At 34.9% G+C, this 24802-nt stretch overlaps 1 protein-coding gene across 2 annotated transcripts in view; it reads left to right on the top strand.

The window, feature by feature from the left end:
* The window catches only part of Glra3 (glycine receptor alpha 3), a 152721-nt gene extending 130300 nt beyond the window's left edge, over positions 1 to 22421 (top strand). The window contains exons 8-10 of one of the 2 annotated variants that reach the window (XM_052162318.1): positions 5660 to 5803; positions 8009 to 8053; positions 22143 to 22421. In XM_052162318.1, coding sequence (XP_052018278.1) covers positions 5660 to 5803; positions 8009 to 8053; positions 22143 to 22421 — 468 coding nt within the window. The remainder of the gene's footprint in view (positions 1 to 5659; positions 5804 to 8008; positions 8054 to 22142) is intronic. The other variant, XM_052162319.1, reaches the window with a different exon arrangement.
* Positions 22422 to 24802: the final 2381 nt, after the last annotated feature.

Here is a 24802-nt window from a genome sequence, read left to right on the forward strand (position 1 = left end):
TTCTCAGCACCTCATGGTACCTTCTCCAAAATCGACCATATAATTGGTCACAAGACAGACCTCAACAAATATAAGAAGATCGAAATAATCCCATGCCTCCTATCAGATCACTATGGAGTAAAAGTGGTCTTCAATAGCAACAAAAACAACAGAAAACCCACATACACATGTTTGTCATTTCTTACTACTGACTTACTATGTTTACTTGGCAGTGTGGCTATAGAAATCTTGATTACATTGCAGACACACACACACAAACACACACACACACACAAACACACACACTTACTGCCACCATATCTCAGACTCTTCAGTGAAGCTTCTCTTATACAATTCAAAATATAATAACTTCTAAACTAGTGGGGATTCTTGAATTGTTTTAGAATAAAAAGTAAAAATCCCTCTCTCTGTGTGAAACCCTCCAGGTTTCCCCCTCCTGGTACATGAGAAACTTGGCAATTTTGGTTTTGCTTTGTTCTAAGTTGAGGCCAACCTAGAATAGTTCTGGTTGCTAAACTTTAACCAAAATGACCCATGCCCCATTAAGTCTGTCCCATTAATCACCCAATTGACAACCACAGTGTTCTGCATTTCCTCTACCACTGTGTCACAGGAAAGAATTACCATGACAGCACATTACATTTCAACAAATGTGGACATGTCACATGGTATTTCAAGCCACTGAGACTTTGATATTGTCTATTAATTATATAGTTTCATATGGGGAATATCATTAAGCCAAATTCCATTATTTTATATTTTAAAATGAAAAACAGAGAATTTTGAACTTAGGCAAGCTCCCCAAATATGACCTCTCCCCAACTCATCAAAAATGACAAAATTCAGCCATATATGTTTTTACCTTATTTGTAATATGTTTGCTCTATTTTCTAATTATAACATTAAGCAAATAAGAGATATACATTATTTTTGAAATATAAGCATAAGTCTACAAAACATATAAACTTTTAAAAATGACTTTATTAACTCATTGAAAATGTTATACAATATACTTTGATCAAGTTCACTGCTTCCGTCATTGCCTTAACTACTCTTACAAGTACCCCCATCTCTCTGTGACATCCAATTTTATGACTATTTTTCTCTATTTTTTCCTTTTAATTTTTTTCAATTATAGTATAATCCCATTATTTCCCCATACTCCTTTTCTTCACACATCTCTGTTCCCTTTCCTTTCTTCAAGCCCTCCCATATATCCTTCCTTGCTTTCTTTCAAGGTCTTTAACCCTTCACAAAAGACTACAGCCAACTAAAGAATGCTGGGAGTAGAAAATAGTTTTTATGCCTATTTTTTCCAGACAGTCCACTGAGTCCAGTTTGGGTTGCCCACATACTCTTGGGTGTGGGACCATTCACAGGATGTCATCAATATATGAGTAACCATCAATTTATTGAAAACTGATAATTTACCTCCCTGTAAATTATCAACTGTTCATAGTGCCATGGTTTGGGTAGTGGTTCATGAATCATACCCTCAGCACACAAAAATACCAAAATTGGCTTGATTTTATGCAGGCAACCACAGTTATGAGTTCATAAGTGCAGTGGCTCTATCATGTCCAGGAAACAGTTTGTTTCTGGTTCTTAAGCCTTTGGATCTTAAAATCTCTTGGGCGCCTCTTCTGCAATTTTCCCTCAGTCTTGGGATGGGGAACTGGTAAAATAAGTGTGTCATTTATGACAAAATACTCCAGTGACACTTCTTTGCTGCAGACTGACCATAAACTTACTTTTTGAATGAACTATAAGCTTGTCTTTTTGTTTTAGTTAGTTGTATGTTTGTTTTGGTTTGTTTGGCTTGTTTGGCTTGATTGTTTGTTTGTTTTAGGCTTTTTGTTTGTTTATATTGGTTTGTTTTGAACCAGGCTTAGAGGAACTTGGCTCTGGATACTGAACATAAGTTATAAATTTAGCAATACTCGCCTAAGATTAATATAAATTCAGCAGACAATGGTCTTCTAGATCGGGGGTAGATCAAAAACCTTGTTATATTTTCTATAATCAGGAAGACTTTATTTTGAAGAATAAAATGTTTCTCTGATTTTAACAGTTTTTCTTCTCCTGGTCTAAAGGCATCTTGTCTTTCTTTTCTAAATACCTTTACCCTGTCTCCTTTTTCACAGGCGGTAAAGAGGGAATGGTCTGTGCTTAAGATCAAAGCAAACAAACATAGATGACCTTTGACTTTTAACTTTTAGGAGAAGATTAAAGATGACAGTTTATGAGACAAAATGAATTCCACTTTAAAATATTTTTATAATTTGTAGTGATGATGTAATTAGTCTAAAAGTGAGGTAAATAAAGTACATTAATTATATTGAAATCTTACCTTTGCAATTTGGTAGGTCTATGATTTTATACAGGCATTTCAGTAGGCTTCAATACCATTTCTAAAATAAGGAGCTTTGTCTCTGCTTCTGTAACATATAGAGGAAGGCATTGTGAAGAGCTGTTCTGTTATGAACATTTAGAAAAAGATTTCCTGAGAGAGTAGCTTATGCTGACATTGTAAGGTCAAACAGGATTAACTCAAAGGAATACTCCAGACAAAGCTAAAGATCAGATAAAAGCTGCTAAGACAGGAAGGGGCTTGTTATTGCTTTAAGTTTCCAACAATTCAAAGGAAGAAATCGAAGCTAGAACATAGCACGTAAGCAAATGGCAAATGCCAGTATTCAACACTTCCTCAGAGGGGTCCTTATTGAGTACAGTTTCCTTTGCCTGGTCATTCTTCCATTCTTCCATATATTCTTTTTAAGAGTTCTCTTGTCTTAATCCTTCCATAGTTTTTGTTTTGTTTTTTGTTTTTTGGGTTTGGTTGTTTTTTTTTGTTTGTTCGTTTTTTTTTGTTTTTGTTTTTTTTTTTTTTTTGGTATCCCTTACTTAATAGTGGCAATATAGGCTGCTGCATTAATCATCTCTATTTCTGTAACATACAAAAAATAGAACTTGGTTAAACCATTAATATGTAATAAGTATTGCATGAAAATAGTAAAAACAGGAGATGTAAGATAGAGTCTGAAAACAAAGAGTTTTATGTGCCCTCTGAGAGATTCAAGACTTTAAATTCATGATGAGAAAATGTTGAGTTTTACTTGAAGGCAATGCAGTTAGATTAGCCTGAAAAAATAATCACTGAGAGACTGGAGACTTGGCTTCGAAGTTCTTGCTGCTCAGTCAGAGGACCTGGATTCGTTACTCAGCACCCTCATGACATTGTACAATCATTTGCAACTCCAGTTCTGAGAAACCCTAAGCCCTTTAAGGCCTTTTCATAAGGAGAATGCAAGGCTTGTGGGATCTTCTGTGAGGGCAATTAGTATCCTAGAGACTAGATGAAGCCAGTCTGCTAGAGACAATGGAAAATGGTAAAGGAATATGGTTTGGAATAGGTGACATGGTTCCAAGACAGCACAGGCTGAGGTGGTTTACAGCAGATTGGGGTGGCATAGAAAATGCCCAGGGACTAAACAACCAACCAAAGTGTGGAGGGACCCATGGCTCCAGCCACATATGTAGCAAAGGATGGCTTTTTCAGACATCAATGAGAGGAGAGGCCCTTGGTCTTGTAAAGGCTCAATGCTCCAGTGTAGGGGAATGCCAGGTCAGGAAACAGGGAAGGGAGATGGTGAGCAGGGTAAGCGGGCATAGGATGGGGCGTTTCAGAGGGGAAATGAGAACGAGGATAACATTTGAAATGTAAATAAAGCAAATAAATGAAAAGAAAAATAGAAAAAGAAAAGAATATAGATGGAGAAACCAAGATATTCCACAACAAAACCAAATTTACACAATACCTAAAAACAAATGGTAAACAAACCCAAAGATATTAAAATAGAATCAGAGATACTACCCTGTATTTAAGTTGAATGGATTGATGGATGGATGGATGGATGGATGGATGGATGGATGGATGGATGGATAGATGGATTTATAGATAAAAGGTAGGTAATTAGCTAGCTAGATAGGTGATAGAAGATGTGTGTGTGTGTCTCTGTGTGTGTGTGTGTGTGTGTGAGTGAGAGAGAGAGAGAGAGAGAGAGAGAGAGAGAGAGAGAGAGAGATTCCTAGCTTTGTCAATTTAAAAAAAAGTAAAAAAGTGACTCAGGTCAATCATATTAGTATGTGATATGAGCATTTTGTTGTGAAGTTCAATATTCAATATGTCTACACTCTGACCTTCATTTCTGTAAGACACCTTTTATTAAGAATTATGGTGTATAGAATGCAGAGATGTCCACTGTTTAAGGGCACAGTCTACTCTTACAGGATGAGATTTTGATTCCTAGCATACCTCAGACAGCTCACAGTCACATGTAACTCCAGTATAGAGGCAGTTGAGGCCACTGACCTCCTTAGGTGCACCCACACTCAGAACCGCGTAGACACATGGGGGGGGAGACATGGGGGGAGAGGGAGGGAGGAAGATGGAGAGAGAGATTTAAAAATAATAAAAATAAGTATCAAAATATAAAAAGAATGATACCTTAGAAAAGGGATGACTTAAAGACAGGAAACGAAAAAGAACACACTAAAATTTAAGCCTCTTATGTCATTAAAATTGTAAGTGGTAAAACAAAGAAGGACACTTGTCAAAAATAAAGGAATATTGTGAGCCTCAAAATGAAGCATAGCATTAACGTGCTACAATTAGAAAATTCCTCGAAATATAAGTCTCACTAATAAAAATAAATAAATAAATAAATATGATAATAACAAATTTAGATAATAGGATATTAACTAAAATGTAGATAATAATCAAATTAGATCAGATCAAAGAAAATTATGAATGTTAAATCTACCTTGTAAAAATTTAGAATAAATCTTGGGAGGCTGGTGCTAGGGATAAAACCCAGGGTTCTCTTATATTGCCATTATTTCAGAACATTATACTCAGGGGGAAATTAGTACATTTTAAAATACAGAAAACTGAAAGATTTTTCTCTATAGTCAATTGATACACATTCATCGCTTTAAGATAACACATCACGCCAGGCGGTGGTGGCACACGCCTTTAATCCCAGCACTTGGGAGGCGGAGGGAGGCAGATTTCTGAGTTCGAGGCCAGCCTGGTCTACAGAATGAGTTCCAGGATAGCCAGGGCTACACAGAGAAACCCTGTCTCTAAAAAAAACAAAAAACCAAAAACAAACAAACAAACAAACAAAAAAAGATAACACATCATTGTGATAACACACAGTGCATAGTGGATGTGAAGCATTGCCAGGACGTTGCTATGTAACAAGTATCAGCTGCAAGTGTTTTCTGCTAGAGTTTTAGAGTTCTTTATTCATAAAACATAAAATTGTCTGCAACTAAAGATGACTTGTCTTCTTTCCTATTTGTATCCCCTTAATAAAATTTCAAATATAGAATATTTCATCTTTCTTCTATTCTTGCATTTGAGTTAATGCCTAACTTGAAAATAATAACAAAATATATTCAATTTCTACAATTATGGCTAATCTATAAATTTGTAAAAAAAAATGGTATCTTGGAAATTCTTATTAAATCAATTTTCCTTTTTTTCTATCTGATCTATAATTTATATTGAGAATCAGAAAATAACAATGTTGTTTTTAAAGGCAGTAGCAATAAAAGCCAGTTTTCTTGCTCTTTTTGTCCCTCCCCTGACTAGGTGTCCTATGTCAAGGCTATTGACATTTGGATGGCAGTGTGCCTCCTCTTTGTGTTCTCAGCGCTTCTGGAGTATGCAGCCGTGAACTTTGTCTCGAGGCAACACAAAGAGCTGCTGAGGTTCCGGAGAAAGAGAAAGAATAAGGTACGTGATCATTTTACTGGGTTCAGTGGGATATCAATTTGCAGTGCAAAAGGATTTGTTCTGCAAACATATTGGAGGGAAATTTGGGCTAGGGACTAAATGAAGTAATAACCTCTCAGTTTTGTTCAGTCAAAAAAAAAAGTGTTAGGATGAGTTCAGGGAGAAATCGCGGTATTCAGTTATACTTAAGCAGCATATATGATGACATGACCTGCTTTATCGAGGTCATTAGTATATTTCTATGAACAGCATTTTATTCATAAGTTGACAAATATTCCATCTCATACTTGTCGTGCTAGATTATTCCTGATAGCATTACTTAACACAGACATCAAAGTTAACTGTGAAAATTGTACCCTTTTCTAAGCTAATTAGTTTCCATATAATATCATGGAAGTATTGATATCATGATAACATGCAATTAAATCTTTTTATTCACATCTTTATATTTAACTTTTATGCTATGAAACTCTGGTAAACACAACTAAGGGCTAACTCTGCCTTGCTCATATCTGATCGAAGATGGACCCAGATTAAAGTTCATTTGGAGCTGCATTAGGAGATGATAGAAAGTTGTGGAAGTAATGTGCTAGCATAATTTCATTGCACAGAATTTTTTTCCTCTCTTTTGAATCCTCTTAAGGCATCTTCCTTTATGGACACATGATTTCAAATAACATTCTTTGCTTTATAATAACGGAGACTTTCAACAGTAGATCCTTGGTTTACTTATTCCAATGCAAATGTGCCAACTGACAACTTAAAATCATTTGTTCAACACAACACTGTCAGATTCATATAAAACTATTGCCATAGTCCTATATACTGAGATATTTAGACAAAATGTAAATCTTAAGGACTATGGTCTAGCTTATACATTATGATGTTTAATGGTTTTTGAAGTTATTTAAATTATCTAATACTTATATTTACTAAATATTTTAAAGCAAAAGACTTTGATCTATCAGCTAAAGTCCAGTTATAATTAACTGGACTTTATGAATTCTAAGGTGACTGACTTCCAAAAACCTAGCACAGACCCAATAAGCATCTGCAAGCAGCTTCAGGAAAAGAGCATTAGCACTGAGATGATATTATATTGGACTTAAAGCAATCTTCAATTTTCCACTTGATAAATTTGCATGAAAAATCCTTACCATTCATATGTTGAAATGGACTGTGGTGAGGAGTTTAACCCTCGTATTGCCCTTCCCCTGCCCCTGGACTTGGGTCACTTGAGTCCTCCTGTTCCTCTTTTTCTCCCTGCTCCTCCCCCACTTTTCCCTTCTGCATCCTACTTCTCCTCTTCCTGTCTGTCTCCTCACCTCCTCTTCCTTTACCACCTCTTTCCCTTCCTCCACTCTTCCTCCTTTTCTCCCAAACCCCTCTCTCCTTCCCTCCCTTTTTCATCACCACATCTGAGGCAGCCAACTTTTGCTGCCCCTTCTCTGCTGATTCTTAGCATAAACTGAAACACTGTTACAGAACCAAGCCTTAACCGGGCTGGTACACCTGGCATTTCTTCCTGTTAGTGACTGAGCCAATTTTCCTGAGACTTTTGCTGTTGTGGTTAAAACTGGGGCAATACTCATCATTATGACTATTCCATTTTACACTTTTATTTTCCCTTTCTTACTTTTTTCTTCCTTACCTACTATAGCATGCTTAAAGTGAATGCTACCTATATGCTGTCTAATAGGAAGACTGCTAGCTCATACAAACTTAACACTAAACTTCACTGAATAATGAAAGAGTCCACAGATTTGATATTAAATTTTGGCACCTCATTTCAATATTGTTTTTTGCCTGAGATGCCTCTCTACTCAATTTTATCACATGTAGGTACAAGGTAAAATATTTGATGTATTTAATGTTACTCTTTGACTCACAGCAAAGATGCAAAGATTGATATTTTCAGTGACTGGTATTCTGGGGAAAGTTAGAAATGATAATGTTTTGTCATTCTCTCATCACAATTTGAAATATTCAGGAAGCTTATGTGATTAAGGGTTATTAATATTTAACACAGAACAAAGACACTTATTTTGATTCAATACTTTTGGATGGATACTTTGCATCTGTGAACATCAATGAATTCATACATTATGATAAAAAGGTGTATGTGATTAAAATCAACTGTGTGATTATACATGACTTGATTCTCTGGTTTCTCAATCCCTCTTGGTCCACTTTACCTTCCCACAGACAGAAGCTTTTGCACTGGAGAAGTTTTACCGTTTCTCAGACACGGTAAATGTCTTTTTAAACTCTAAATAGAGGAATGTGATCATCTATAAAAAGCAGACAGCATATTCTGCTCTGAGGCAGTGTTTGGTGGGGAAACACAGCTGCTTACAGACATAAAGCTAAACAAACAGCATTTCCCTTCGACTTTTCTACGAGCTATACTCTTGTCTTTCCTTGCTCAACAAACGGCTAAGTTATGATACATTTATTTTCACTGAGTTATTTAACTAGTCAAAGTGATCTTAAGCATATATTCAAAAGAAATGAGATATGGGTATGGTAGAACACATCTTCAATCCCAGCACTAGGAAGACAGAGGCATGCAGATCTCTGTGAGTTGTAACTAGCCTAGTTGTACACAGCAAGTTCCAGACCAGCCAGAGCTAGAAAGTAAGACCAGACTCTGTCTCAAAAATGAATTAATTAATTAATCAATAATACTAAAATATACACTGAAGCAGCAAATAAGTAAAGAAATGAATAGGAAATTTACTTCTTACACAATTATAAGAACAACTATACAAGCAACCTGGAAATGACATCCAAAATGCTTTGTCCTGTCTGAGTATCTTTAGAATCTATTCATTATGATTATGTATAGGAAATTGACAATTTTGTTTTAGTAAAAGTATCTTTTTTAAATTTATAAATATAAATATATGATAAAGATATATATCCAATATCTTTATGTATAATTGTAAATAATTATATATAAATGGAAATAATATGCAAGTTTCTAGGAAGGAAATCTAGAATATTGGTCCATAGGTGATTTATAAAAGTACCAAAGCCAAGAATTTGGCCCGTGAAATTATAATACAAACAGTTCAGTTTGCTAAACTGAAAGTTTAGGGGTAAATTATATTTTTAAAGTAGCTTCCAAGATGATTTGAATATTAAGAATCCAGCAAGTGAAATAACATTAAAGGGACACTTTTACCATCTCAACTTTCACATATACTATCTTTACCCAGTAAAGTGCTTTAAAGTACTCTACTGGCTAGTTTTATGTCATCTTGACACAAACTTGAGTGATCTGAAAGTAGGTAACCTCAACAGAGAAACGCCTCCATAAGATCCTGCTACAGGGCATTTTCCTGATTAGTGACTGACAGTGGAGGGCCCAACCCATTTTGAGTGGTACCATCCATGGGCTTGTGGTATGGGTTCTGTAAAAACACAGGCTGAGCAAGTCAAGAGATCAAGTCAGTAAGCATCACCTATAGCCTAGATCTGCATCAGTTCCTGCTTCTCAGTTCCTGCCCTGATAGATTGCCTGTCCTGATTTTCTTGAGTGATGGACTAGGATGTGGAAATACAAGCCAAATAAACTCTTTCCTCCAAGCCTTGCTTTGGTCATGATGTTTTATCACAGAAATAGAAACCATAACTAAGACAACTACTTACTGAGTTCACCTAGAATCTATAATCACTTCTCTAGTTTACCATGTAGCCTACTTTATAGTTTACTTCCTAGTCCCAATATTTCTTGTTTTCAATCTGTGAAAAATGTCATAGGATTTGTTGACTGTAACTATTCAATTAGAGATTTTTAAATTTCTTGAAATCTGAATAATCTAATATGCTGATTTAAAAACAAAATCTTATACATATGCAGAGTAATATATAATAAATACTATAAGCATATGTAAAATCTAATAACCATCTGAGCTTACCAAATTCTTTTTCCTCTTAAACTATATATTCTACTTTGAAATGCTCCAAATAATCTAAGACTTATAATCCACATGATCAAAATAATACCAAATTAATACAGTCTCTATTTGCATAAGCACCAAATTACATGAGTTTTCCTCCATATGCTAATTTGGAAGGATAGCCAAAGTAAACAAAATTGCTTCCTTATAGAAAGTTCCACACAAGGAGAGATCTTATAGGAGTGCAGATGGAATGCTTAGAAATGTTTTTATAGCTTAGTTTAGTACTGACTTGAATTTTATATGTAATCTTTGGAATTTTGCTTCTTTTCTAGCAGAGGCACAAAAGAATACTTTGTCTATTTGGAGGAATAAAAGTTTGCTCTTATATGCAAATTTCCCCACCCCACACTGCCATTACCTGCTGTGTGCTGACTCCCACTGCGCCATCATAGATGCTTCCTCCAGTGCTGAATGTGTGTGGGTGTATGCATGATATGAAAATATTTTGGATAGTCATTTTCATTCTCGAGTATGGAAAGATCTAAATACACTAGTATTACCAAACATGAGCTAATCTGTTGAGAGCTTTGAGTGACACGGGACTGCTTCAGCGCATTTCATGTAGCTTCCTACGCATTACAATATTGACACAAAGCTTTGCTACGAGAAAATTCATGTGCGCAATATTTTAGAGCTTCAGTTTTCCTAAGTATCATCTGCATATGCTAATGAATTACAAATGAACTAGTATTATATTTAAGAAGTTATGGCCAATGATGGTGTTTAGCTAGGCCAACAGTTGTCTTCTATAAAATGCAGATACAATTGAATGGATTTTGAAATTTTGTTTAATAACTTAAAATTACTTTTATTGTAAATCTATATGTTGTCTTGCTTTAACATAGCTTAATATTACTTTTATGACTAACGTGTAAATTATTTTTCTGTTTTGTGTTTTGTCAGCTCCACAGTCTTAAAACAAATACAAATTTTATGTGTAATGTATTGTTTGAAAAAATGAAATCTCATGACTGATGCTATATGTTACATACATAAAGTCATATGACATGTTCCATTATAGATTTATTTATGCTATATTCTAGACTTTAATACATTGTTTATATAGGTATGACTTAATTTTTATATATACCTTTAAAAGTAATTTCTCAATCATTCATTGAGAAATTTTTCCAAAAATCTCACTTATACGAAACATTAAATTTTTATCTTCTCAAGTAAAACAAAATTGTAAGATTTTGATTATTTCTGAAGACAGCTATTTAGAACTTTTGTTAAGCAAACTACTCCATGATGGTATATACTGTTTAAATACCTATTCAGGAAAATCATATTCAATAAAGTAATGTAGAGCTAACAAGATAATTTTGTAGGTGAGAGTACTTGATATGAAAATGGATGATGACCTGACCTGAGTTCTAGTCTCAGAACCAAAGTGAGGATGAGACAACTATGTCTCCCAAGCTGTTCTCTACCCTCCACTCCTGTGCCATTCTATGCCACCCCCCCACACACACAGAGAGAGAGAAAGATAGAGGGACAGAGACAGACACAAGAGAGACAGAGAGAGATGAAAGAGACAGAGACAAAGAGACACACAGAGAGAATTAGTAGATAAAGCAATTGAAAACAAAGAAACAAAGTGACATTCCTTTTTACTTGAAATTAAAGCTTGTCATAATTGCCTCTATCTCAAAGTTAACTAAAGTAACCATGTTGTTTTCCCTTATGCTATCTATTCTAATCTCAAATTCTTGATAAATAATTACTATTTATTGTTAGAATTTAATATATTATACCACAAGTAGGAATATATTTTTTAAAGCATTTTCTGGACTTCTCCTTTTTCCCTTGAGATATCTATATTCCATTTTCATAATTCATCTAGGTCCTAAACATTCATCTTTAAAAATCTTAAAATTTATCACTTTCTTTGACCCCTAATTATTTTGGAACCAAAGTCCATCCATCAAGCACATACTCCTCTCTTGTGGCCAAGTCAGATGACATCTATAATAACTGCAAAGATCCTTCAAGTAGTGTTCAAAGAAATTCACACTGATGTTTGAATTTCAACTATTGACTATACTTGTACTTTTTTTTATTTATTTTGTTTTGTTTTTCAAGACAGGGTTTCTCTATATAGCCCTGGCTGTCCTGGAACTCACTCTGTAGTCCAGGCTGGCCTCAAACTTGTACTTTCTTAAGATTAATTTTTGAGGGCTCCCGCCAGAGGGCTCAGGACTGGAACCTAAGCAAGCTGCGTGCTCCCAGTCTGCTTCTGGGTGCACACCAGGTCTCCTGCACTTCCTGGAGACTGAGTGCTGTGGCCAAGACCGTAGAGGACATGGGCACAGGGGAAAAGTTCCTGAACAGATCACCAATAGCTTAAGCTCTAAGATCAAGAATTGACAAATGGGACCTCATAAAATTACAAAGTTTCTGTAAAGCAAAGGACACTGTCAAAAGGACAAAATGGCAACCATCAAATTGGGAAAGGATATTCACCAACCCTACATCTGATAGAGGGAAAATATCCAATATATACAAAGAACTCAAGAAGTTAGACCCCAGGGAACCAAATAACCCTATTAAAAAATGGGGTATAGATCTAAACAAAGAATTTTCACCTGAAGAAATTCGGATGGCCAAGAGGCACCTTAAGAAATGCTCAACATCATTAGTCATTAGGGAAATGCAAATCAAAACAACCCTGAGATTTCACCTTACACCAGTCAGAATGGCTAAGGTCAAAAACTCAGGAGACCGCAGGTGTTGGCGAGGATGTGGAGAAAGAGGAACACTCCTCCACTGCTGTTGGGGCTGTAAGATGGTACAACCACTTTGGAAATCAGTCTGGCGGTTCCTTAGAAAGCTGGACATGACACTTCCAGAGGACCCTGCTATACCTCTCCTGGGCATATACCCAAAGGATTCCCTGGCATGCAATAAAGACACATGCTCCATTATGTTCATAGCAGCCTTATTTATAATAGCCAGAAGCTGGAAAGAACCCAGATGCCCCTCAAAGGAGGAATGGATACAGAAAATGTGGTATATTTACACAATGGAATACTACTCAGCAATTAGAAACAATGAATTCACAATATTTTTAGGCAAATGGTTTGATCTGGAAAATATCATCCTCAGTGAGGTAACCCAGTCACAAAAGAATACACATGGAATGCAATCTCTGATAGGTGGATATTAATTAGCCCAGAAGCCCTGAATACCCAAGGCACAAATCGTATAACAAATGACTCCCATGAAGAAGTATGGAGAAGGTCCTGATCCTGGAAAGGATTGATCTAGCATTGGAAGGGAATATAAAGACAGAGGAAAAAAAGGAGGGTGGTCATTGGAGAATGGATGGAGAGAAGAAGGTTTATGGGGCATATGGGGAGGGGGAATCCAGGAAAGGGGAAATCATTTGGAATGTAAACAAAGAATATACAAAATAAAAATATTTATTAAAAAAGATTCATTTTTGAAATGACACAGAAACATTTGCAGACACACTAAAAACTACTCCTTTTAGACTGATTTTAAAAGTATATGTTGCCATCTTTCTTCTACTATCTTATTTTAATAAGTGATAGCTTCCCCCAGTAAAGTAAGCAATTATTGTATTTACTAGCATTTTTTTTAAATCCACACATTTCAAAATCAACTAAATGGAAATCAACCCAATTGCCTTTCTCTGTTAATTACGCATTTTACAATAAATTTGTATAACTTACTTAAACAATAGATCTTATCTATTCCTTAACTGTATAAAGAATGTTTGAAAGGCATCTAATAAGAGAAACATTAAGGCAAAAATTATATATGTAATGTTACTATATCTTATTATACCTCGCTGTATCATACTATAATTGACAATTTCAACACATCCTGGTGTCTTAGGTGCATCATGCTTTACAATCAATCAGTGGCAATTTTCTTGCTTTTGTCATTTACATATTCTAAATTTATATTTTTAGTTGTTTTAAAGACCTGCAATGAGATAAAAAGTTCATTCTGGTTGTTCTCAGATCACATGTATGATAATATATTATTGTGATGACAGAGACGAGGTAATTTTGCTGAATGCCCACATCTATGCTGCGATGTTCAGGCCCTCTCTGCCATTTCAATCTGCAATATACATTTAGTTGAGTTGTCCAGTACAAGGCTCCGAATAAAAGGAAAAGGCTATTCAAACTGTCACTGTTGATTTGATGCATAATTACTAAAATATTTTTTCTCTCTTCCTAATTTTGTAAGCTTTTTTAAGTCTTGCTATAAACATATATTATGTAGTACCTAAGTGGCATTTTAAAATTTTTCATTGTCTTACTTTGAAACTCATTTAAAAAATAATAAAAGGATTTGTCTCTGAATAAATATAAATAAAGTTTTATTTCATTTTTTGGATCAGTGATTTTTTTTCTAAGCTTGTTTTTTGCCCATTTGGTTTACTCTTCATTCTCTAAAATCTCTGTGTTTTTAAGTCATAGCCATCCTTAACTTTATGATCATTAAATATTAGCTTATATATGCAGAGCCTTCAAACCTAATACTAATATAATTTTTGCTTTTGTGATATGCATTTCATTAGAATATATGCTAAAGATATTTAAAAATGATTTATATTCAATAAAATGTATGGGAGGTGATTAGAATAAGGACTATCAATACATTCAAAAATACTAGATAATTTTATGTCTCATTTATTCAAAACTCAAATGAATTTTATAATAAAATAATGTGTCGTATCATCTTCTAAATCAAAAACTTAATAACGATAGCCTTCTAAGGCAGATTCACCATTGTTTTATTATTTACGATGAGTTTTTCGGAGAAATTGCAAGTTACTTCAGTAATTCACTTGACTTTTATGATACTAGAAAAATAGTGGAAAACCTCTTGGGAGGGTATCTGCTAAGATATGACTTCTCACTAGTAAATTATTTTTCCTGTCTCAGAGGGACATAGTCATGAGGTTTAGAGGACATTTGGCAATTCAGGAGGAGATTCAACTTGGGGCTAACTGTCAAATAAACTGCCTTTATATGAATTTAATTGATATTACCCAAGTCACTTTCTTACATATTTCCGAATAAACAATTTCCCTAATATAAAGTGTTCATCTTATAAGAAACTATTGATTGAAATTTCCTTTTAAAATTACCCATGATATATATATATATATCAGAACAAATATGGATCAATACTCTTCCGCTTGCTTTGGTCTTGATGGCTATTTTTATCAAAATTCTTGAGAATTCTCAAAGCAATGATTATTATTATTACTATTATTTATGTTATTTTTATTTTCTAAATTCTTTGTTTACATTCTAAAAGCTTTCCCCTTTCCCGGTTCTCCCCTCCCCATATGTCCCATAAGCCCTCTTCTCTCCACTCCTTCTCCAACCACCTCCCTCCTTTTTCTCTCTCCAATCACCTACAATGCTGGATCAAGCCTTTCCAGGATCAGGGCCCTCTCATTACTTCTTCATGGGCATCATTTGATATGCTAATTGTGTCTTGGGTATTCAGAGCTTCTAGGCTAATTAATATCCACTTATCAGAGATTGCATTCCATATGTATTCTTTTGTGATTGCGTTGCCTCACTTAGGATGATATTTTCCAGTTCCAACCATTTGCCTAAAAATTTCATGAATTCATTGTTTTTCATTGCTGAGTAGTATTTCATTGTGTAAATATACCACATTTTCTGTATCCATTCCTCTACTGAGGGACATTTGGGTTCTTTCCAGCTTCTGGCTATTACAAATGTGGCTGCTATGGACATAGTGGAGCATGTGTCCTTATTGCATGCCAGGGAATCCTCTGGGTATATGCCCATGAGAGGGTCCTCTGGAAGTGTCATGTCCAGTTTTCTGAGGGACCCCCAGACTGATTTCCACAGTGGTTGCACCATCTTGCAATCCCACCAGCAGTGGAGGAATGTTCCTCTTTCTCCACATCCTCGCTAACACCTGCTGTCTCCTGAGTTTTTGACCTTAACCATTCTGACTGGTATAAGGTGAAATCTCAGGGTTGTTTTGATTTGCATTTCCCTAATGACTAATGATGTTGAGCATTTCTTAAGCTGCTTCTCAGCCATCCAAATTTCTTCAGGTGAAAATTCTTTGTTTAGATCTCTACCCCATTTTTAATATGGTTATTTGGTTCCCTGGGGTCTAACTTCTTGAGTTCTTTGTATATATTGGATAATAGCCCTCTATTGGATTGGTGAAGGGTTGGTGAAGAACTTTTCCCAGTTTGTTGGTTGCCGATTTGTCCTTTTAACAGTGTCCTTTGCCTTACAGAAACTTTGTAATTTTATGAGGTCCCATTTGTCAATTCTTGATCTTAGAGCATAAGCTATTGGTGTTCTGTTCGGGAACTTATCCCCATGTCCTCAAGGGCTCAGTGGTTAAGAGAAAATATCAGAAACATCAGCAACATCATATCTACCTCCTTTATGATGGTAAAAATCTCAACAAGTTTCACTCTACCCAGATCATGAAGGTGGGTGGAGGAATTCTTCACTGAATACAAATAGCAGCCGGCCTGCTAAGATTCATTTAGTTTTTTCAAAGGCCAAACAGACTGTTTTAAGAGTGAAAATGATTAGAACTAGCACCCCTGCCTCCTCTCACTTAATCAGAGCTGAGAATACCAAGTATCACTTTTTTTTTTTAACTCATCTTGTTTGTATTCACTTCACATAAAGATTTGGATAATTGTGATAGTTCCCCATATAATACATCCAGTAAAAGCTATACTAAAAACAAGCTGTTTAAGGATTAGATCAGATCTGTTCAGATTAGATCTGAAGTAGTAATATGTGTTCTGTTCTTTCTATTGCACCTGGAGCCAACGTCCCCTCTAATTCTCTTTATTCCTACCTAGAATCATCATGACCCCTGATACCTACAGTCATAGCCAGTCACTTTGTTTAGCCTCCCCTATCCTGCCCCACCCACTTCTCTTTGTATCCTCTTATTGTATTCTTGCTCCTTTGTAAGGCTGCCATATATCCCACTTATATCCAGTATCTCAAAAATGTATTTTGACCTCTCCATTTTTACATATTGTTTTATTTTGGATTTCCTACTCAGGGTTGAGCAAGAAAATCCTGACCTCCAAGACAGTCTTTATGTGTCAATGACCTTACCTTCACTTTTCTAATTAGATATATTTGAGGAGATAAATTAAAAAAAAAAACCTTATATCTGTGTTTTTATCTCCATTTCCACTGTTACCATTGCTTCTAAAGTCTGATATGAAAAAATAAGCTAGACTTCCTTAAGGGTGGTAGCTTCTAAAACTAAACCTAATTCCAGTCTTTCAGATGATAACAGATGTGCCTGCAAATCACTTACAGGAATCCTGTCCACTATTATCTTTTAGTTTCTTAACAGTCATGAGAAAAGTGCTAATGATCTTTTTAATAGTACAGAGATATATTTCTTCCCCCTAGTGAGCCCAGCATGATAGCTGCAGGAATAAATATGCTCGTGAATCTACAAGTCCTCTTATCTTCTGCAATGAAAGACATCCTCTATTCATGGCCATTTTACAGAGTTTAGAGGAGAGGATTTGGCTTGAGTAAGCTCATTTCTGATGATGTGTCAGTCCTAGGTTTCCTATTGCACTTAATATATCTATACTTCAAAAAGAGTTTCACCTCATAGTAAGAACCAATTTCCCTTCTCAAGATAGATTAACAACACCACAGACTGCACCCAAAACTGGGTCATTATTCACTAAAAATTGGCCATTGACCACTAAGGCCACTAAGGTTCCTGAGTAAGAACACTGAAAATCAGTATTTCTACCCAACATTGCATGATCTGAAATCTTATCGTTAGCTCTTAGATCAGTTTACCTGAAAATTCATGAAACCTTAGATCGCATAGAGGTCTGCTAAATCTACAAAATAACCAAAAATATTACACTGCAACTATTTTGCCCTATTTGGTAGCTCCTGGAAATATACAGGTATCAAAACTAGAAATATATTCTGAATTTATAGATGAAGTAAATATGAAGCACACACCATACCCCCAAAACTTTGTATTAAGAAGGTGAAGGATTTCAATTTATATGCTGCACAAATGTTGAAATATCAAGTTGAAATATTGAAGTCAAATTTTTATATTAACTTTGTCTATTTCAAATATTTACCAATAGGTAGCTCACATGTTCTTATGGGGCAAATTATACTATAAATAGAAGTTTTTAGTGTCACTATCCAGTGTCATCAAAATTTAGAAAAATTGTCTTTTAATTTTTTTTTAACCTTGAGACACGTCAGAAAACCTTTCTTCCTTTGCTGTTTTTCTTACTACCAGTTGTCTCCAAATTCATGAAGAAGGTTAAATAAGAAAAAAAAATATCTGGGCAGTGGTGGCGCATGCCTTTAATCCCTGCACTTGGGAGGCAGGTAGGCAGGCAGATTTCTGTGTTCAAGGGCAGACTGGTCTACAGAGCCCAGGACAGCCAGGGCTAACACAGAGAAGCCCTGTCTCAAAAAAAAAAGAAAGAAAGAAAGAAAGAAAGAAAGAAAGAAAGAAAGAAAGAAAGAAAGAAAGAAAGAAAGAAAGAAAGAAAGAAAGGGAAGGGAAGGGAAGGGAAGGGAAGGGAAGGAAGTGAAGGGAAGGGAAGGGAAGTGAAGGGAAGGGAAGGGAAGGGAAGGGAAGGGAAGGGAAGGGAAGGGAAGGGAAGGGAAGGGAAGGGAAGGGAAGGGAAGGGAAGGGAAGGAAAGGAAAGGAAAGGAAAGGAAAGGAAAGGAAAGGAAAGGAAAGGAAAGGAAAGGAAAAAAGAAAATAATTATTGGATCTCAAACTAATTTGTTTTTAATCTTATTGCTCCTCTACATACTCCTCACCAGGGGATAAATCTGTGCCATCCATATCCCCATGATGAGACGCAGGCCAAATAATTTGTTTAAAAGTGACTCTTATTTCCTCTGTGCCATCCATATCCCCATGATGAGACGCAGGCCAAATAATTTGTTTAAAAGTGACTCTTATTTCCTCAGAGGTAATTGTTGTGTTGGAGGCTTTCTGCTGAAAAAGCTCACCCTTTCTAGTTCTGAACTCTTGGTTCAATTCAGCTGTTCTGGCTCAAACTTTTCTCCAAGCTGACTAGTTCAATCTGGCTTCTCCCAGATTCTCACTGAATTATTCTGTTTGACCTCAAACTCTGGCAATTTGTTCTAATCTTCTGGTTCCTCCTTATTCTCTGGCTTCAACTGCCTCTGCTGACCTGCACTAAACTGTATGAACTCATGAACAAATTCAACTCCACTGCACTGCACTCAATGCAAGACTCCCAACTAACTAATGAACTCTTTATACATTACTTTATGTCTCCCTTTCCTTCTGTTCTTGTAAGAGTTAGGTGTATTCTGTCTCTAACTCATTCTGTTAAGTCTTTCACTGATTTACCACTTTGTCTGCTCCTCAATTACAAGTCACTGTTTGGGATTAAAGGTTTTTACTAAGAGTGTGTCTGTATTCCAACCAGAATGATTAAATGTATATGGCATATCTGCAATCCATCCTGATCAAACAGAACTAGATGTCTTTGGATGTCATCAGAGCAGCCACATTGTACAGGATTAAAATTCCTCTACAAAACTGTCTGCACATCTTTTGCTTCTTTAAACCCAGAACAGATGAACACCAGATACTTCTTAGAACATATCAGAACAAAACTTTCTAGGCATATTGAGTCAACACAGTTCTAAAATGTGTTTTCTGTTTTCACTGCTGAAATATAGATTAATTTTTTCTCAGAGTATTTAAACAACAATCTTACAACTAATTCTAGCCCCATCCTCATCTTACAGTAATCAGAGCTGTTGCTCCAGAATACTGCTTCTTTTCCATCTCACTTACATAGGCAAGCCAAGCACAAGAGTCAAGGGGTATGTGTTTGCCTTTACATACAGAAGTTTTACACTGTGTTTTACATACTGGCTAAAGATCTATAGGCCTAGGTACGGCCTCTCTTGACTCTTCCATGCTGGTGAAGTCTATTTCTCATTTAGTTTAATTTTTGTTTAGTTTAATCGTTTTCTTAAGAAAATAATGACTTAAAACCCAGGGCTCATTCTCAGAGTATCATAACAGCTCAGGACTGATGTTAATCCACCACATAAAGCCAGTTAGAAACAACAGAAAAAGTTTCTTCACTCATTATATTGAATTTCAAATGAAAACCCTTTACTTGAAAAGAACAGCAGTCATCTCAAAGATTTTAAAACAAATTTGTGCAACATGAAAAGAAAGATAGGCAATGAATTCTATTTTGCTAAATGTATATTGCAGAATCACGAACTCTTAGTACTTTGATAATGAACTTTCCAATTGTTTCCTCTACTGTGCCAATATATGTAAATGCTCACAGAAGAAACTATTTTGTCTAGTTTAAAGATGTTTTTTAAACTTGTGGTTTGATATAATTTAAGTAATATTTTATATTTCAAATTTAAGTGACCTGCAAGCACAATATAAATTACTGAGATAACATGTTTCCATTTGGGAATGCAAACACCAGCATAATTTACTAAATACTAAAGATGATAATATACCATTTAAAGATGTAAATATGCCATTTCGATAATAAAAATTGAAGTCATATATTCTTTATTAAAGATAGACAGTTTCTCAGCATGCAATAAGTTTGCCATAAAATTGTTTTTTTAGAAGTCAAAATATGGTTGCATAAACAAACACATTTATTAGAATCCTGAAAAAATGGTTTTCATTTTTCCCTGCAAAATTACAACAGTAGACTAAGATAACTTCAATGGAAGATTTAAGATGCTTTTAATTATCACTTTTTAATTGTTTCCATCAAAATCCAGTTGCTTAATAACCTTACAAGTGAAATGATTCCAGTAATGATGTGCTTTTGTCTCTCAGGTGGAATTGCTTCCCCTTCATAATTTTAAAAATCTGTCTCACACTTTACTGAATCAATTTTGATCATTCTCTCATTTTTGCAATGCATAATTATGGTTATTTTCACTTTCATATTTTATAATATACTATTTATTGAGTGGATACATTCATAGACCTAATGCAGTTTTGAACCAAATGATTATTTTTTGTCTCTTAAACTAATATGAAAAGGAACTCTAAAACATATTAATCTGCACCTTTAAACTCATAGTTTTACTAGCAAAAGAAAAACATACCATTGCTATCAGTAACCATTTATTCTCATCCTCTAAATTATTCGTTGATTTTATTATAAATCAGTTAATGAAATGTCTCTATATCATGTAGATGTTATGTTTATTAATTTTACATTACATTTTTTTAGAGTTTTTAATTAACCTTTTTATGTGTACCTGTGTGTGCTTGTGAAAGTCTACTTGTACCGTGTACTTGCAGTGTCTATGGAAGCCAAAAAAGAGTGCTGGATCCCCTGAGGCCAGTGTTAAATGCAGTTGTAAGCCACCATGTGGGTGTTGGGATCCGAACTCAGATCTTCTGTAAGAGCTGTAAGTGCTCTTACTCATCAAGCCGTGGTCCAACCACAAATTTCAGGGTGTTTGTTAATGTAAATACATGAAAATCTCTCTTTACTTTGTAATATTTAAAAGTAACCATATAATTTCAAACAAACATCATTTGTGAATTTGAACTTCATAACAAGGTTATTACTTACAACCGATTTTCACAAAAAGACAAGAAGTGATTGATAGCTAGATAGCTTACTTTTTGAACATGAAGTAAATGTCTTTCAATTTTCACTCATAATTCACCAAACCACTGTATCTGTGAAGATACTATGTAGAAATTAGAGATTGGGATTATCCAGTAGTTCTTCTAAATAGGACAGTATAAAATAAAGACATGACATAAGAGGTAACTCAAAGCCAGCAACATTTTCTGATAGACTGTATTTTCCAGCAATGTAACTAGAATTGTGAAAAACAAGTATCATAAAGTTGTCTCTAGAAGAAAGAAAAAATCAGTCAATAATTCTGGTACGTATTTCCCCTTTGGTTGAGAATTTGTGCATTTGAACTCACAACCAAAAAAAAATTCTAAGATGTGTGTCTTTATACTAAATCTTTCAATAGGTTTTGCATTAAGTTACTTTCATTTAGATACTCCATGACATGTAGACACCACAGAATTTTTATCTCTCTATTAAAATTTCATTTGGGAGTTCATCATAATGAGTACATCTATATGATGTAGAAAGCTAAGGAAAACTTCAAACAACTCATCTTCATGCGCTTCAGCTGTCCTTCATGTTAAAGCAAACATGCATCATGATAGAAGTCGTGTCTTGATACTGAAATCCTGCATCACACGCCGTTTCCCTACTAAAACACCACCTCTTGCTATTTTTTTGTTGTTGTTGTTGTTTTTGTTTTTTTTTTTGTGAACAGGATGATGAGGTGAGGGAAAGCCGGTTCAGCTTCACTGCCTATGGAATGGGGCCCTGTCTGCAAGCCAAGGATGGTGTGGTTCCAAAAGGCCCCAACCACGCTGTCCAGGTCATGCCAATGAGTCCTGAGGAAATGAGGAAGGTCTTCATCGACAGGGCTAAGAAGATTGACACCATCTCCCGAGCCTGCTTCCCGCTAGCATTTCTGATTTTTAACATTTTCTACTGGGTTATCTATAAAATTCTTAGGCATGAGGACATTCATCAGCAGCAAGACTAAGTCTCTGAAGGCATACAAAGATGGCATTCAGAAGAAAGATTCCCTGCCAAAGGAGTTGGGGGGGGGGAGTTGGGGGGGGTACAGTTGAGAGCCAGTGCATCAGAACAGCATATGGGGAAAGCGTTTATTTTGATTTCCTGTGTAAAATAGTGAGACAGATTGGTTCTTTTAAGGGATACAAAATACGCATCGTGGGAGTCCTGCTTCATAATCCAGACATGTGATTTGTTGTCTTCCTAGTGTGAGTGCGTGTTGCATATGATTTACTAGCACATAGAGTAGACATGGAAAAACTACATTGGGACATCTTGATTTTTAATTCAAGTAATTATAGTAAACGCTGTGGAATCAAAATTTACACAATAAAATTTATAAAGCAAGTATAACAAAATGATGAGGATAATAAAATAACTTGAGATATACAGCATATTAATGAAGGAAGGTAGCAGTATCATTAAATGTCAAGGTCATTCCTGTTAGAACAGTATCCATAGAAACAGTGTAGAACCAACACCCACAATAAAAAAAAATCGGACGGTCAAAATGAAAGTCATCATTTAGAACATTATGGCTTAAGCAATCATGTTTATAAAATCTACTTACCTTTACATCTCTAGGAATGAAGAGGAGATAGACAGTCTTTGCTCGTAAATAAGTGTTACATTTATTTTAATTAGTGCCAAACACTAACAACTTTAAGCCAATACATTTGCTTTTCTTAAATTTAATAGTAGCTTGTTTGTATGTTTGGTGTTTTTATGTAACTAAACAAGATCCATAAGATTTTTATATTTAGTGTAGAATGAGACTTTAAATATGAATTATACTAAAGCACTTACATTTTGATAAAAACAAATACAAATAGATTCAAAAAAGATTTTTAATAAGAATCATTTCTCTCATTGATGTTTCTTCTCTTCAGAGTAATCCATGAGCCCAAATTCCTCTAAGTAGCAGGAGGATGAGTTTTAATTCTAAGTGATTCAAACATATCAGTTCCATCAAGTGAGATTATTTTAATCCTTATGAGCTAATACATTCAAAATAGTAGGAACTCATGACTTGTGAAGAATTTAAAGCAATTTTTCTTGAAAGATTTTCGTGATCCCTGTAATTATTTCATCTGGATTGAAGTTTTGTTAGTTCAATAATACAGAAGCTGCCAATCTCTGATTCATTTACTAAATTTCTTAATTATTATTATCAATATACTTTAAATCTTTTGGAGTGACTTTAAGATATTTTACTTACTGGTTAGTCTATACAATTATATACAGTGAAAATATCAAGAATTTAAAAAAAAACACTCAGATATGTTATAGAAAAATCAAGTTTTTGATCAAGAAAAATCAAATAAACCAGTGGTACTATTTTCTGACCTTCAATGACTCCCAAAACTCAAAGCAGAAACTGCCATTTAGAGCTAAAAGCTTTTCAATATCTCTGTAGTTTGGTTAGCCAACCATAGATTTTAAAGCTCTCTTTTTAAAAAATAATCCATGCTGAGCACAGTTTGCTCATAAAAGGCAAAATATCACTTTTATAAGTAGTTTACACAAAATTAGAACATTGCTTTTGTGATTTTATGCAATGTCTACAAGTAAAATATTTCATTACTAGTGTTCCTTCTCTTTGAACTATCCACTTGAAAATTGGATATACGTGTTATCCTTTGCTATCCATGAGCCAAAACCATAGAAGTATATTCATGTATTATATATTAGAGCAAGATATGTTGCTTATGCTGAGAGTTCGCCAGAGGGTTCGAAGTAATGATGAATTATACCCTTTCAATGTATGCTAGCATACATTTTTCTATACTTAATATATCTCACTTCAAAGGTTTTCTAATATTACTTAAAATGAGTAAATCCAGCCAGAAGCAAACAGAAATATAATAATGCCAAACACACATGTGCCCCAGAGAAAACCACAGGTGTGACAAGCTTTCATATTTGAGGTCACTAGATGTCGTTTTCTTTGTTTTCTAATCTCTGAAGTTGGAAAATAATGTATCAGCCATGAGAAAATTTGTCAAGAATGACATTAGATCTACAGAAATATTGCTATCTCAAAAGTACATTTCCTTATCTTTCCTTATAAATAATTCTACTTTCTATTACGTTTATCCTGTCTTCCAGCACAAAGAAAACACTAAAAATACCTTTCTCTTACAAGGCAGTCATTACAACGCAAACAGGGCTGAATCAAGAGGGCTTGAAAGAAAGTGTCTCCTCCAATAAACTAATGAGATATTGCAGAGCCTTTAAAATTATAATAACAACATCTTGAGGTATTTGTATCAAAATACCTGTGTCAAGTGAGATTTTGATCCATAACACTGAAGGTTGGGGCCAAAGTTTGTTACATGTGAGGGAAGA

This window comes from Apodemus sylvaticus, chromosome 18 (genome assembly GCF_947179515.1).
Source record: "Apodemus sylvaticus chromosome 18, mApoSyl1.1, whole genome shotgun sequence".
Classification (NCBI taxonomy): Eukaryota; Metazoa; Chordata; class Mammalia; order Rodentia; family Muridae; genus Apodemus; species Apodemus sylvaticus.